Raw genomic sequence first — 17593 nt, forward strand, 5'->3', positions numbered from 1 at the left:
AGTTGAACGGTCCAACAACTATGTTTCTAGGGATACTGGGAAATTCTAGGGATAAAGGGTAAATTCTCACATTTCCAAAAGTTTTTTTTTTCAATCCCACTTTGTAGTTACAATGAGAGCTTGGTAATAACGAAGATATTATTCCTATCCGTCTGTCAGTGGATTTCAAATAGCCAACGAAAAAAAGTAAAGTTTATTCCAGGCAATCAGATTGTAGGTATTGGTTTCCGGCGATGGTCACTCCCTAAAATGTTTAGCAGTGAAAACCTGGCTTCCTGTACAGAAGTCTTAACTAAAATATGTAAAATCGAAAATCTTAAAAAATTAGCAAAACTGGTGAAAATAATAGTTGTTATTTCAAATAAACTAAAAATTCGACGGCAACAAAATATACAACAGTTAAATAGAACAATCAATGAAAAAGTAAGATAATAATGTTGCCATCTATTTAAATGAAAAGTTTTTATAGGCAACTTTTTTCAGAATACTATCTTCTTCAGTATTTACTACTATTTCAGTTTACTACTATTTCAGTATTTACTACTTTTCCTCAAATGAACGCAATTAACTAATAAAAGAGAAAAATACTTAAGTATTTTTTGTGTAAGCCTAATATTTTCTAGTGCAGTTAAATAGGAAAGCTGATTTGTATGACATTTCAAATCTAGTTTTGGAGGAGGAATAAGTAGTAACCGGAATTCAATTAGGTTATAAAGAGTAAAAGGTAAATATCACATAAAAAACGGCTTACGTTTCTACAGTAGTAAGACCAGCAGCTCTGACCTTCTTTAGCCTATCACGCCAGTAGTCTGGATGGACTCTGAAGTAATGCACGGCACCGGAGAAGATTCGAAAGCCTTTTTTGTTGAGAAGAAATGCCCCATTGGTCCATTCCAAACCAGATTTTACACCTTCTTCTGTATAATATTGATAGTTTGAAGGCAAATCTTGTGCCGCAACTGTAACTAAAGTACAAGCAAGGTAAAGTGCAACCTTATCAAGAGGAGTCATGTTTGGAACTGCCAAAAACATGGAATTTTTTGAATATTTGACAAACAAGATAAGCTACACTTTTGACGGGGTCAAACGTATTGATTTTTGTTGATAAAAGAAAAACTTGATACATTGGACAAGGTTTTACCGCTATTTTCAAATGATTTTTTTATCCAAATTTTCTAATGGAGTTAAAGACCAGAGTTGAAACTTAAAACCAACAAATCGCTTTGCAGCATATATGTGTAGAACCAGCTCACATTAAACAACTCTTAATTTGTGTACACATAGAATTCTTTATGTACACAGAATTTTGAAAAAAAACACTAGTACCTTACCTAGAAAACAAAGCAAAATGTAATTTTTGTCAGAATATTTTTACTAAAACACAGTTGAGTAAAGTATTTTAGTATTTTAGCATACAATTTGACTCGGCCTAATTCGGTATGAAGTATAAGTTAATATTTTGGAGTTAGATCAAAAGTGAAAATATTAGGAGGTTGTTAGGATTATAGAAGAACTTCAGTTATTTGAATCATAGCTTGGATATTGATTTCGAATGACAAAGCCCCCTTGGCGTAGAGGCGGTTTTAGGAGATCTACAGAGGGGGGACTTGCTCCAGGCGCAGAAATTTTTGCTACATAAAATTTCAAACAAACAATGTAAAAGTTAAAATAATTTTTAAAATTTTATTTTTACTAAAATAAAGTAGAAGACACCATTAATAAATGAAAATAATTAACAAATAATAATTAATTAATCAAAATAAATAAGAAATATTTAAATAGTAATTAAAACAACTAATTATAACAATTAATGATATTTCAATAATTAAATAACTAAAACAATAAATAAAAAAATAATTTTTTAATTAATTACCAAATTGAAAATAATCTTGTTCATAAATGATTTTGATAAAATTTGGAATGAAAATTGTTTGGGAGACTGGGGTGGGGAACTAGTCAAGATTTTTCCCTGGGTGCAAGAAAGACCAGAATCGCCAGTGCCTTGGTGCAATTGGTTAGCACGTTTGGTTGAAAAAGCAATTGGTCTTCTTACAAACTGTTAGTCATTCGTACCTCTCTGGGGCCACTTTTTCCCTTGACAAGTATAAACCGGACATAAAAGTAGCTGTTCGGTGTTGTGAGGTAGCATGAGATCTCGACTCCATCATAAGTTCTTTTCTCTGTTCCTATCCCCAACAGAGAAATCCTGCTTACGTGGATTCATAGTGACATCAAGGCGGACCTTTGTGAATTTTCCTAACCAAAGCTTTGACTGCTAATGTTACGGTAGGGTGACCTTGACGAGTGGCACCACTCAAGAAAATTACAGCCTGGTAAGTGACACAGCATTTGCACTGAATTCTGACAAATGGATAATTCTTTTGGGTTTTGATTTGTTTGGGTAAGCTTTTTGGGCGGAAAACCTCTTCCTAGCTAAGTTATCTATTAGGGGTTGCCTTGCCCTATTAGATAATATTAAAGGCATGAATATTTAATGAGTCGGAGGTAATAGGCTTGAGATTGTCTTTGCAGGATTTCAACTCTTGCTGATAGACGAGCATTACCAATTGCGAAAAACCATGTCATAACCAAAATAGGCTTAGGATTGCATAAAGCCTCCATTCAACTGGAGGTCCCAGGGACTTCTTGCTGCCCAGTTCCAAGCTGGCTTAAGCGCTTCGTTTAGACTTTAGAAGATGTTAGTCTCCGTCCAGCCCTGGTTCTGGGACCATTAATTTTCCTAGGACTATAATAATTTCAAGGATTGGGTCTCATGATGAATATGGAAGCCACCAAGTCCTGTTTAAGTTGGGAAGATATTAACAATAGAATCCTAGTCACTCATTTGATGACTAATATCACGGGGTTTCAGTCATAGTAGTATATGCCCCTATGGGACCGACTGATAAAGATATTAGTGACTCAGATAAATTTTACTTACAGCAGCTGGAACAAACAGACAGAATCTCAGGTAAAAATCAAGTATTTTTATAAGGAGATTTTGATGCCCAGATTGGTAGAAATAGGGATGGACGGTATTCTGGCCTAAGTAAATTTGTTAAAACAGTAATGGTTACAGACTGTAAAAATCTAGTTGTAACCAGTACAGTTTAGTCATAAAATAACCCAAAAGTTAACATAGTATTCACAAGGTGGTGAAAAAGCTAGCCTTATTGATTAAGTTATTCTAAACGAAAGACTGGCAGGATTGATACAAGATACTAGGCAATAGCCAATCTGGACTTGTCCTAGTTAAAAATAGGAACTGGACGAAAATTATTGAGAAGGAAAGAGTTAGAAGAAGATGGGGAGAACATTTTAAGAATGTGCTAAACCATGATAGAGATACAGGAAAAGATATATAAAAGAATGAAGAAGTTTATGACACTTAGGATCTGAAGGAAGATTTATTCTGTAAGGAAGAAATAGTGACAGTACTAAAAGTATTAAAAAATGATAAGATCACAGATGCTGATAGTGTAGTAAATTTTTTTTTTCTTAATATGGTGGTTGTGAGGCAAGAGATGTGTTAGAGAAGTTTTTGAATATTCTGCTACTAAAAACTCATCACAACACCAAATCGCCTGAGGCCAATACAGCTATGGATGCTCCTCCTCCGTCCCAAACTATTCAAAGCCTCCCTTTTAACACCCTCTCAGGAAGTTCCCATTTCCCTTAAATCTTTCCTAACGACATCATCCCACCCCAACCGACCACGACCTACTTTCTACTTAGCCCTAGACTGTTTGCCAAAAAAGGGCCATCTGTACTCCTTTATTACCAGAAACTGCCCCAGCCATCTCAACCTTTCTCTCATTATAGCCCTAGAAAGCGGGATTAGACCACGCTTTTTGTTCAACCTACTGTTGCATGTTCAGTCTAAGGTGGTAAGAGTGAATCTGGCAATTATAGAGGTATTAGCCGGGTTTTTGTAGGAACCAAATTATTTAATATGATGAAACTTTTCAAACTTTTAAGATATTTTAGATGCTGCAAACAAAGTTTTATGAGAATAACAGAGTGGTATTAGAAAGGGTAGAGGATGCATTGACGACATTTTCACCATCAAATTAATAAATGAGAAGTGTTCATGCCATTAAACACCTTTAGTCCTCAGTTTTTACCTTAAAATTACCTTAAATTGCAGCTTGGAGCAATCTAAGGATTTTTCCTTGAAGAAACTCCAGAGTTGATCATACATGACACATAGTTGAATACGTACACTTGACTAGTGGTTTGATGTTGCTGATTCGAGTGCTTCCCAGTTATACTTCCATTCTTTTGTTGACCATTCATTATCAAGACGGTTCTTAAAGCTGTCTGTGGTTTGGACAGCAACGGTATCTGGCAGTAATTTGTTCCAGAGGCTGGCAACACGGTTGGTAAGAAAATGGGCATGTTACCGCTTTGAGGAGAAATGCCTGGATAACTGCAAGTTATGTCCCCTTATACGAGAGTCCTGAAACGCCAGAGGAAGAAGATCAGGAAGTGCCTTTGAAATAATAAGTTTATGAACCAGAATGGCATCACCCCGTCTTCTTCTATAAACCAGAGTTGGGAGTTTCAGCTTGCATAGCCTTGTAGGTTTTATACCAGATAAATACATTAAAATGATTAGTGCTAGGTATGAGAATAAAATTGCTGCGGTTAAGGTAAAAAGTGAGCTAAGTAGTTAGTTTCATAATAAATCAGTAGTTAAGCAGGGCTTTGTTCTATTCCCATTTACATAAATCACTCTGATGAAATTTGTCCTAAGGAGCAGAGCCAAGGCAATGGGAGAACATGGAATCAAATGGGGAAGCAAAACTCTCCTGTACTTACGTTATGTTGATGATTGGAGTATCCTAGATGAAAATGTTAGCATAATGAATGAACTTTTAGAGGTTTGGCGAGTTCAGGGTGTAAGAAAAGGTTTAACAATTAATGTCAAGAACACTAGGTTGCTAAGATTAGGGATAAGTAAAGGCAAAGTAGTGATGCTATATAACAAGAAGATTCGTCAAGTGGACAAGTTCACTTTCCCAGGTAGAATTATTGGTAAAGATGGTGGGTAGAGTGAATATGTTAAAAGTATAATAGTCAAGGCCCAGGGAGTTTTTTTTTTCAAAGTTAAAAAAAAAGTCTGGAAGGATAGTAAGATAAGCCTGCTATATAATATTGGAATATGATTAGAATATTGGAAGCTACTCTGATGATTGTGGTCAAGTATGGTTTTGAATCATGGGCGCTCCTAAAAATGGATGAGGAGTTGCTAAATGTTTTCCAGGGAAATTGCCAATGGATTTTTTTAGATACCTGATTCACTGACCATATCTCAAATAGTAAGCTGTACAAAAATGTTGTCCAATCCCACTTCCTAGGGCTATATTCAGAAAAAAGATGAGATGGCTAGGACATATTCTGTGGATGACAAATTGCCAAAAATTGTCTTTGGCAGCCAACCGTCTAGGGTCAAACAAAAGCGGGTTGTACCCAAATGAGGTGGGTTGATGTCATAAGGAAAGATTTAACAGAAAGGGCAGCTTCTTGGGATACATGATATCCTTTATAGATATAATAACATGGAGTCCTTCTAACTTCGTAAAACGGACATTTTACATCCTCAAATAATCTGTTTTTAAACAAAGCAGCACTTGGAAAATCTAATAGACGATTCCTCAATCATGCTATGTACCTCTCATAATCTTCAAACTAGTTATGATGCTCACAATAATTTGGTAATCATCAGAAACGACCTCTAAATTGGTCTGGTGTCTTTTCTTATAATACCCAAGTTTAAACATTTACTGAATTTTTAACAGTTTATCTAAAAGTGTGCAATATTCTTGAAAATATTCATTTTACTCACGTTTATGTTAGAGCAATGTATGTTAATCAAAAAGAATATTGGCCACATTTCCAAAATATTTTAAATAAGGCAAGTCAGTTTTATCCATGATATGAACACGTCTGAAGACAAAACCAGTGCCTTAACCACTTTGCCAGCAAAACTTCAAATTGTTCTATCCCAAAAATTCCAAGCATGTCTATTGTTTTGTGAAAACAACCTCCCAAGCCGTGATGGTGCAAAGAAAGTGTAAAGACTGTAAAAGACAAAAGAAAAACAAGAAAACCCTAAAAAAATATATCCACACAAACAATTTTACGTTTTAAATAGGCTTCAGCCAATGTTAAACTTGTCTATATGAAGGCAAAGAGGCAATGTTGGCATAATTTCAGATCTCAAATAAATTTTCTAACTGCTTCAGAATCAATCCAAGAATCATTTGATAAGTAAATCAAATGGTTTTAACAAAATCCTTGCATGACTTAATGATTTAAGACAAGCCATTATAATGTAATGTACAAAAAGCTAGGATTTTCACTAAGATGCTTCACAAAGTAATGATAGTAATTGCATAGATTTAAATTTAAGACCTTGACATGATGAAATCTATCTGCCATGGATTACTAAATCTTTCCCCTTTTAAAGCCCCTTCTAAGTAACTACAATCAATTCTGATATTATCATAATTTTCCTAATATATGAAGGCAAGCCATTGTTTATCCCATTTCAAAGCCAAATTAACTTAGCTAAGATCCTCTTTTCTGTGGACCAATCTCAGTTCCATGAAGTGTTGGTAAAGCATTTGCACATAAATTAAAAAGCCAGCTGACTGGTTTGGTGAAATTAATACCCTGTTTCTTAAAATTCAACAAACTTTAGAGGGGACTAAAGCTCTCTGAATAACCTAGCCAGGCTAGTTTTTGGTGTAAAAGTTTTTTATATAGTATGGACGCCCTATTACCTGTGCTATTAGACTGGTCAAATACTTATGGATTTGTTTTTCAAACACATTCTTGATAGTTCTAATAAGTTTGTCCAGACTTTATTAGCGGATGGGTCATTCACGTCCCAAATAGATAATAACAAAAATGCTACTCAGGCTAAAATAAGAAGCTTCACGGTATGGGACAATCTTCAGCCCTTTTCTATTAAACCTCTATGTTTCTCAATTGAGTCTCCTCACCTCATTTTCTGGTCTATATCATGATGACAGCATTATTTGGGTACTGATAAAGATTATACTGGTTTATTCTGGGATGTCCAACAGGATATCATACATTGCCTACTTGAATTGAGGCTTTAGACTCCCCGTGGCAGTATCCAGAATCAGGACAATTATCTTTACAAGACATAACTATATGCACCCATTAGAACTTCATGAAAGCAATACTCCCCCCCCCCACCATCTGAGAATTCTATAGAATTTCTTAAAATTATTTTGCGTACAGATTGGATGTAGCATGAAAATATTTCCGATTTAAGAATTAGTACACTTTTAAGAATTTTTCTAATAAAAAAAAATGGTGTCATTGAAAAGGGGATCGATTCCGAAAATCCTGCTTGATTTTTACAAATTTGCATAATACTTAAAATGGTGTCTAAAAGTATATTTTTATATGTGAATCATCCATCTCTCCTATTAAATTCCTTTGATGCATAATAAAATTTTGCCACTGGTATTATTGGACTAGCCGACACACTCATTGTCTTAACATAGACCACTTTGAATGATAGAGCATATGTGCAAGGTAATAGATATTTCTCAGAAAGAGCTAGACAAATCAGAGAGAGCTACATTCTCAATCAGATACCAAATTCCTCATATTGTAAATAAACTTAATTTAGTAGAAATGTCCTCAAGTTTCAAAAGCCGATTTTCTTTGAAAAAACATATTTCAAAAATAGTTCTTTGTCTGGATGTTGGGATTGATGAATAATAGATTTTAGTATGAATTTTGGTTGTGGTGTTCTCACACTGGAATGGCCTCCTTTGTTATCTCCTAACTTATATTTTTTTTTCTATTCTTTCTTTTTGTTATTTCGGCATTTTCTTACCTCTGTTTCATAGCAAACACATCGAGCCCTGCTCGTCATCGTCCACTTTAGAAAATTATCTATTATGTACTTTGGTCAATAAAATATTTTGTCTTGTGTATGTCCTATTATTTACACATCCAATCTTACGAGCTCTGCTCTCTGTTGGGGGTTAGTGTTTTTTTTTCTTTGTATTTTTAAGTGTATTAAATAAAATAAATATTAAAAAAAATATTAAAAATATTAAATATTAATATATTATTCTCTCTATGTTTCAAGGTTATGATAGGAAACACATTATTTTTGCACATATCATAAGATGACTCTATACATGTTAATTTTGTTTCTGCTGGGGAAAGTTTCCTATCACCGCCTCAAACTTTGGTAGATAGCTATCTATTTGCAGACTCTCTAACTTAGGAGATGAGCCCTTTCCACTCCATTCTCCTAAGGAGAGAGTTCCTGAGAATAGGTTAATCTCATAAGTGGTGAGTTAACAAAAGGGTATCTATCTGTCCGACTTGGAAATATTGATTGGAAAATGACCCTGGCAGAAACAACATTAACAGATATAGTCATCTTTGATAGATATAATGTGTAATGTACAAAAGTAATGTGTTTCAAATCACAACCTTGAAACTTTAACAAACATCTATTGAATGGCAGAACAGTAGGAGGTAGGCTCATGTCATGCAAAAGGAGGTAGAGTTCACCTTATTCATCAATAATGTGAAAAAAGAACAATCTCCATCATGTAATAAAAAAAGCTCTTTTTGAATAAATGGGCTCTCTGCCTCCTGCTGAATGACAGATGATATTACCCAGGAAAGAAAGTACACAGAATGCATTATTAGGGCTATTTATGGGTTCTTCAGGGTAGGGATTTGGGGTGTATTGTCACCCTAATGACTAGTATGATGAAAAGGAGCATAAATGAGGAATTTATTGGTTTTACTTCCATTCTATTAAGATTTTCTTTAAAAAAAACTGTAACTCTCCACTATTATTTGGAGCTTCCCACTTCTGACACCATGTAGCGTTTTACCAATGATATGATTTATTTAAACCCAGGCATCTAGAACAAAAGGCATTATATAGCAACAGCAAGCAGTTAACATCAAATAAGCACAAGCAAAGCAAGCAGGCATATCATCACTTAACATGCATGATATTACAACTATGTTCATCAACACTTGTACACTAGTCAAGATTCAACTTTGAAAAGAGACCAAATGATAGTTTAAAGGTAGGGTAAACATATAGCCTACAAGATTCCATAACTGACAAAGGGACAAGTTCAGAATACAACTTGATTTTTCATCTTTCAGAATACAACTTGATAACTTTTTTCATGCTCTTTCCAAAAATAATACTTTAGAATGGGGTAGTTTTAAACGTCAGGGGTAACTTTGAACAAAATCAGTAACAAACAATGAGCACTCTCTTTCAGACAACAGCAGAATTTCTCAATTATACTTGTCACTAGATTACTGATAGATGACATTTTGATCGGTTGGTAATTCTTGCATTCAGGTTAAGATGAAATCTTAGATTTTTATTCATTTAGGCTGTCCAAAACTGTCAAATTGTGCTAAAAGTAAGTTAACCTTTTTTACTTAGATAGACTAAAGTAGGCCTTTCAATCTGACATTTTTCTATAGCTGAGAAGTTGAACGGCTAGGTTTCTAGGTTAAATCATTTTCTTATTTCATAAATTCAAGTTGGAAGCAGTGTTCAGTGTTACCTGCAAATATTTTGTTTTTCTGAGGTAACTTTGAACATATTTTCAAAGCTGCCCTTATCTATCTTTTATATTGATTAATTACAAAATACTTTTAACACAAGACTAGTTTTCTAAAGAAAAGTGAAAAGCTCCAGTAAGCCAAGAATGAGCAAAAATAAAGTCAAATAATGTTTTAAGCATAAAACTATCACAAATCACTATCAATAGATAAATGAAACTAAAAACAAACAGAAATTAAAATAAATAGCCAAGTCAAACTCAAACGAGCAACAATTAACATGAGTAGGGCTGATAACCCTTATGCCTTCTCAAGATCAGAAATCAATTTGCACTTTACTGAAAAAAATGACCATGGATTGTCAGTTTAATTGACATATACGGACATTTCTTTCTTAAGGTTTTGATAATTTTTTATCTATGAAAGTAAAAAAGGTGAAATCATTTCAAAGGTGTTTTGTTTTGAGTAAAGTGCAAATTGTGTTCTGGTCTTGAGAAGGCACAGGGGTTATCAGCCCAACTCATATTAATTTTTACTTGTTTTAAGTTTGACTTGACTACTTATTTTAATTTCTGTTTGTTCCACCCCCTGATGACTCTGAATCTTAAATAAGGCGCTAGAACTTCCGATCATCAATCCAATGGGTCCCTCCACCCCCCCCCCCACCCCCCGAAGTTTATACAATCATCCTTTCTATATATATCCAATTATCCCCTCAGGGCATACTTTACAACCCCTGCCCTGAGGGCTTTAGGAAGGTGATGTTCTTCAAAGACATAATTTCCAGACCTTCCAACTACATTGAAAAAATTTGTCTCAAAATTTGATTGGATATGTTTGGGGAAATGGTGGGCGTGGGAGGGGGATTAGTTCCCCTCCAGTCACTTTTGACAATCAAAAAGAGCACTAGCCCTTTCAATTCCCAATCGAATGAGCTCTTTTCGAATTTTATACAACAACAAATTGCCATCTCAAAATTTCTATAAGACACATTTAGGGAAAACATGAGGTGTGGGGGGGGAGTATCCGCCCACCAATCACTCTGAATCTTAAAAATGGACTAGGACATCTGATTTTCAATCAAATGATTACATTCCGGAGTTTTTACAATCACCCTTTCTATATATATATATATACCTTATATGCCCCAGGGCATAACTTACAACCCCTGCCCTGAGGGCTGTGGGGGGGGGGGGTTGTCATTCTTAGCGACATAATTTCTGAACCTTTCCATTACATTGAACAAAATGACTATCTGAAAATTTTGATTGGATGTGTTTGGGGAAATGGTGGGAGTGGGGTCAATTGCCCTTCTATCACTTTTGACTATTGAAAAGGACACTAGCCCTTTCAATTTTAAATCGATTGAGCTCTTTTTGAAGTTTTTATGACAACAAATGGTCATCTTAAAATTTCTATTAGATGCAATTCAGGAAAACATGAGGTGTGTGTGTGTGGGGGGGGGGGGGGCTATCCACTCACTGATCATTCTAAATCTCAAAAAAGGGCACTTCTGATTAGAAATTGAATGAGCCCCCTCAAAAGTTTTTGTAATCACCCTTTCTATATAAACCTTAAATTTCCCCAGGGCATAGCTTACAACCCTTGCCTTAAAGGCTGTGTGTGGGGGGTGGCATCCTTAAAGATATAATTTCTGGATCTTTCAACAATGTTGATCTCAAAATTTTGATTAAACGTGTTTTGGGAAATGGTGGGTGTGAGACGGGGGTTAGTTGCCCTCCAATCACTTTTGACTATTAAAAAGGGCTCTTGCCCTTTAAATTTCCAATCGAATGAGCCCTTTTCGAAGTTTCTACTACAACTCCTTCGATACGAAGTGCCCTGGTCTAAACAAAAAAAAAAATATACATAAAATAATACATTGTGTCCATATTGCTCTTAGCTTAGGCAGCACTATTGGGCAGCCTATGATTTCAATGTTCTGCACTGGTGATTTGTTTAATTTTGCATTGAATTGAAATTTACTCTGTTGTTTAGACCTTTAGAAAACACTTTTTAATCTATTAATCCCATGAAGATGCAAATCAAGTTCATCTCTTCAAATATTATTGAAATGTTTGGCCATTCCTTAATTTCTTCAGACCTACCTTTGTTTCTTCTTTGGGGGGCAAGTCATTTGACAATCAATAGGACAGACAAATGATTATAAATGTGCATTATGAGGGAAAATATGAAAAAGGAAAATACTATTTACCCCCAGAAAAATTAATTTAAAGAAAATTTAATTTAGGTCCATTGTAATTTAATTTGATAAGTTTAAAATATGACAGTTTTAAAAAATATTATTATCAGAGGGGGCAAATGAAATTATCTACCAACACTCAAGATGGAAACAAAAATTATTGACAAACTATTTAATCCTTGGAACTAAGCCCATCAGCAACAATACTCTGCTGTTGCTTGTAGTAAAGGCCACAAGCCTCCAGTTAATTTTTTTCTTGGTCACTCTTTAGAGAAGTAATGTTATAAAAATTATGAAGGGGGACCATTCCATTATAAATTCTTATGGAATTTTTGTTATGTGTGTTTTTTCTTTTGTTTTTATTCGTTTTAAGTTGAGTCTTAATAAACAATTTTCACAATTACCCAGACCATATACAAAACCAATGAAAGCAAAAAAGGATACCAGTTATGATCAAGAAGTGATGGAAAAAGCTATGGAAGACATAAAGAAAGGAGATTTAACAATGAGAAAGGCTTCATAGAAATACAAGATTTCTTTGGGTATTCTTTCTTACCAAATAGACAAAAAGCACAATAATAATAATTTTTTTTTGACACGCTACAAAAAATCAAAGCAGAGTATCAATAAAAGAAACAAAACAAACACCACACAAAACAGAAAATCAAGAAACTAAAGCAAACGAGTAAGGCCTCCGTGGGAGGGCAGATACATATAAATAATCTGGGGTATTTTGCCAGCAAGCTCTGTGAGCTTCGACCCAATATCCGGGAAACTATAAATAGATATGAGGTTCCTATTCCTATATCATGGAGGCAGATACAATAGAAAACAAATTTACAAATTTAGATCCAACATGAAGTAGCTGAAAAGGAACTTTTATTCTAGACAAAAAAGCTGTAAGGGTAGAAATATAAAGACCCCAATTAACCTTATTCCAATTTCGTCTGGTAAACCATCTACGATTCTCACGTCTAGTAGAACTAACTTGCAACAGAGAGATACAAAGCATGAAGGAAATTGGTAGGTGGTCTATATTGCTTAATGTACAGAAACAGTTGAAACAGATAAATTAGGAGAGCAAAGAACATGATCAATATTAGTAAGGCTCCCAGAATGATGGATGTAAGAAAACAGACAATTATTATCCACTAGCTTAAACCCAGATAAAAACCATATCAGACCAAATAATTGAAATCAGTAAATCAGCATTAAAATCCCCAGCAACAACAAATTGATAACCAAGAGATGATGCGGATTCTGTCACATCCGCAACTGTATTGACAGGGCTTGAGGAAGAAGCAATCATCCTTCATTTGCTTACATATGCTGGGAGATGGGTTTCCTGTTGATTGTTTTGAACTAAAAATCATAGTCAAAAGTTATCTTGCATCAATAGGAAAAACAGTAGATTGCTTTAAGAACAATATATATGGGGAAGACTTCATCAACTCTTTTTTACATCAACATTGTTCAAAGCTTAGATAGAGAACCATAGAAAACTACTCCAAAAAGAGCTTAGATTTCAGCTGAAATATTGAATGAGTATTACAACAACATAGAGGTGACTATTCAGGATGTGTCTTTGTTGAACATTTACAATTCCAATGAGCCTGCCTTAACAGGAAACCCCAGGAAAAAGTAATATATTGTGAAAAGTGGTGCCCAATACCCCTCCAGAATAATCAATGAAACAAAGAGAGCAATATCCCTCATGATACATGGTAATGCAAAAGGCAAACTGCTTCCACCATTTGTGTGCTATAAAGCTAAAAGCACATTTAGCTCTTGACCCTAGAGGAGCTAAGTAGGCTGCATCTAAGTAAGGATGGTTTGACAGTGAAATTTACTTCAAACTTGTAACATTGCTTGTTTTACTCCAATGAAAAGTTTGTGGAGGAAAATGCTTGATGACTAAAAAATAGATAGCCTAAGAGAAACTCCAATAAGAAAAGACAAATTTCTCATCTTCTGAATCTACTCCTGGAGAGTTTAGCCTCAAATAGAAAGGAAAATCTAAAGAATGGCTTTGCCAAATACTTACCATGTTCTAGAGTCACCTAAGACCACCCATTTCCTTCCCAGCAAGCTCCACAAGAGGTTGTGGACAATGTCAGCAAAGTTTTGCTTGAAGTCCTGGAAGCCTGGAGATTTGACAAATCTGCAAGGAATATCACTCATCAATGTCTTAGCATCACACCTGGGAAAAGCACTGAGGATGCAGAAGATTCAAGGTGTTAGTCTGACATGACAGATGTATTTGGATGGGGGATTGAGTCTGAAATGGAAGTTGATGAGTCAACAAGTGCTGGCCCTTTTACTCTGTCAAGCAAGGCAGCAGTCAAAAGTGGTTCAAATTATCCACCAAAAACTGTGCATAGTCCTTGGTTCATTGCAGAGTATTTGACAGGTTGTATTTTTTTTGCAGTGTTGAAGGTGGATGCTCTTTCTTCTAATGACTTGATGAATGTGATATACCTGCAAAAAACAAGAATGAATCCTTCTATTTCCCAGGGTGAACAACTCAACCTCTATCCCTCTCAACCGGGTAGAGAGAGGTCTTCCAGCCCCTCAAATCACTCACAGCAAAAAAAAATTAAGCATGACTTTGGTCATCCAATACTTCACTAATTTGACCTTTTCCATACCTTTTTTTATGTTAGAAGTAATATTGTATTTCCCTCAATAACAATTTTTTTACTTTATGTTTGGTTCCACATGACTTCAAACTCCTCAAACTCTTTATCAATGTTACCATTCAATTTATTTGTGTTCAAAGTTAAACACCCCATAAGGGAACTTTGAATTCCATTTTAGGATTATAGCTCTCACAACATGAAGACCAGCAGTTTGGAACAACTGCCATTCAATGCAGAACAATGTATTTCCTAACTGCCAAAAACAGTTTTAAGTTTAAACTATTAGTTTAAAGAAAAATATCACAAAATGACCTTGATTTTTCACAATTTTAGTTCAAAGTTACCATGTTATGGTTCTCAATTTACTTCCAAATGTAAATTTTCCTCTGATGGTCCCACATACAGCCTACATGTAGGATGTTTCTATCAATCAGATTACCATGTTTCTATCTACTATTATCTACTTTTTCAAATAGTATTATGGTAAATTATGTAGCCTGTTAATCATACCCAGATATAAATTCTATGCTAAGAAAATAACTGGTTTAAAATAGGATCTATAACATATGACTAGATTGAAAATAATGGAGAAATACATTTTTAGGGTTACACAAAAGGAGAGTGATTATAAAATCTTGAAAAGCACAAAAAAAGGAATCAAGTATACTAGTGTGTTCACCTTGCCCCTATGTCAGTTATGGAATCTTGAATATATTTATTAAAGTGACACTTCAAAATACTGTGTTTGGTATCAGTTTAGAATTTTACCCTCTAGAATGATAGATTATCAAAAATACTTCACAAATTGTAGCTAATTAGCACATTTTTAAGGCACTTCCAAAACATTTTGCCACCAGTCTCTACCCCTAATGTGCAAATATATACCCAAAACAAAACATATGAGAAATGTATTTGCAAGCTAGGGCAATAGGGTGGTTGGGAGTAAAATATAGTGCAAGCACCTTCAAACTATGTTAGTAACATTTTTTGGCATATTACAGCCTAAAGTAACAATTGTTTTATTTATATGCTTCATTGTCAATAGCCCTATTTCTATGCTTACATTGTTTGGGCTATGTAGCCTATTTGTCCATTAGGGGATAGAGGGCTAAAATTTATTGATATGTCTTAAGGAATGATTTAGCCTAGCCTAAAAATTTTGTAAAGTATTCTTAATAGTTTTATAGTATTTCTTGCAGAAGAGAGGGGCTCAAAACTGATGCCCAGATTTCTGTTTTTTTTACAGCAGCACATTTATAATCCATGTCTTATTTTTAAGTTTCCAGTTCTAGCTCCAAAAATTGTAGAGAGCTATATGGACTATCTTCAAGTCCTTTCACCTCTTTGACTCCTTCATTGGACAGACTAGCCACTGGAAGCACTATTCTCCTCTAGTCATCAAACAATGAATACACACTACTATATACAATAATACACTATTATTGGTTGTGAGAAGTGCAGGTACCCAATCTACCTGTCCCCAGCAGTTTAAGGCAACTAGGCCAGCCAGTACCAATACAGCTCTTCCTACTCACTCCTACAAAATTAGAATCTATACATAAATCATCTCCTTTTCAGTTGACTTCTTCATGCTTTAATAATCACTAATAAACTTTAATAATCACTACATGAAGAGGAATGATGTAGCTTCCAATTGAATAACAAGCTATTGCACATCCAGGGCCAGGTGAATGGCACATAATTCAGCAAACAAAATAGAAAATCCCAATAGGAGAGGAAAATAGATGTTCAAGTCCAGGGATGGGATCCATGCTCTTGCCCCAGCTTTCTTCCTCTGGACAAAACCATCTGTGTATACTTTCTATGACAGGATATGCTTTTGAGATCTCAGCCAAAATAGTCTGGATCTCATAATAAAGGAATCAGTTTAAGGCAACTAGGCCAGCCAGTACCAATACAGCTCTTCCTACTCACTCCTACAAAATTAGAATCTATACATAAATCATCTCCTTTTCAGTTGACTTCTTCATGCTTTAATAATCACTAATAAACTTTAATAATCACTACATGAAGAGGAATGATGTAGCTTCCAATTGAATAACAAGCTATTGCACATCCAGGGCCAGGTGAATGGCACATAATTCAGCAAACAAAATAGAAAATCCCAATAGGAGAGGAAAATAGATGTTCAAGTCCAGGGATGGGATCCATGCTCTTGCCCCAGCTTTCTCCCTCTGGACAAAATCATCTGTGTATATTTTTCTATGACAGGATATGCTTTTGAGATCTGTTCAACCAAAATAGTCTGGATCTCATAATAAAGGAATCATGTTTTAATTAACTGAGGTAAGTTCTACTTAACAGCCTGATAGACTCATTTCTCATGGAGGGGACTCAGTAAAGAGATATGCATAAGGAGGGTATTGATTCCAACTTGAGATCTCCACTTGAAATTGATTCCATGATGAAGGGGCATTGGGAGAGGCTAACTTCCCAGCAAAGGTATGTCTACATAAAACATGCTTGGTTCCATGAGCCTTGATTTGCGAGAAATATTTCATCCTCTGACCAGATGCTCTTTCACTTAGGGGCACCAATCTAGACAATTAATTTAGACAGAGGAGTATGCTTATGCACTGCCAAAACTAGGCCTATTCAAATAGCCGTTTTTTAAGGATTCAAGTATTTTAAACGTGGGTGGGGGATGAGCTGAAAAATGTTTCTATCTATTATTATCTACTTTTTCAAATAATATCTGGGTAAATTATGTAGCCTGCCTGTTTCCATTTCTCATATGTAAAACATTTGAATTTTCAATAATGAATATTAATGGCTGCCGGCGATGCTCATAAAAACTGTCAAATTTCGTCCAGAAAGGGCTTTTGCTGTCATCCCGATTTATGAAAAAGTCCCTTTTGGTGTCTTTTTTCTTTCTTGCGGCGTCCGAAATAACTGCGTCAAGTTTGTTTCAATGTTTGTTTGGAAAGGATATAACAATGCAACAAAATAAAAATAAAACAGAATGATTTTGTAAAGGCGGGATCAAACTTATTTTTTTCCAGTAAATTCATGCCATTCTGTCAATAACTTAAGTTGATAGAAGAGCTTCAGTGAAGATCCTATCTTTATATGATATACAAAATAATTACGTTGAAGTAATTAGTGCTATGTCCTATGAAAATATTGT

General features: G+C 34.9%; 1 protein-coding gene across 3 annotated transcripts in view; it reads right to left on the reverse strand.

The window, feature by feature from the left end:
- Positions 1-17242, reverse strand: part of LOC136029336 (beta-galactosidase-1-like protein 2) — a 156289-nt gene extending 139047 nt beyond the window's left edge. Inside the window, exons 1-2 of one of the 3 annotated variants that reach the window (XM_065707622.1) lie at positions 17147-17242; positions 752-965 (exon numbers count right to left, since the gene is read on the reverse strand). Coding sequence is in view for 2 of the 3 variants with exons in the window: in XM_065707620.1 (XP_065563692.1) it covers positions 752-1011 (260 nt within the window). In the remaining variant the exon portion in view is untranslated. Of the gene's footprint in view, positions 1-751; positions 1027-17146 lie in introns of those variants that run through there. The other 2 variants (XM_065707621.1, XM_065707620.1) reach the window with 2 other exon arrangements.
- Between the last annotated feature and the right edge of the window lie 351 nt (positions 17243-17593).

This window comes from Artemia franciscana, chromosome 7 (genome assembly GCF_032884065.1).
Source record: "Artemia franciscana chromosome 7, ASM3288406v1, whole genome shotgun sequence".
Taxonomy (NCBI): domain Eukaryota; kingdom Metazoa; phylum Arthropoda; class Branchiopoda; order Anostraca; family Artemiidae; genus Artemia; species Artemia franciscana.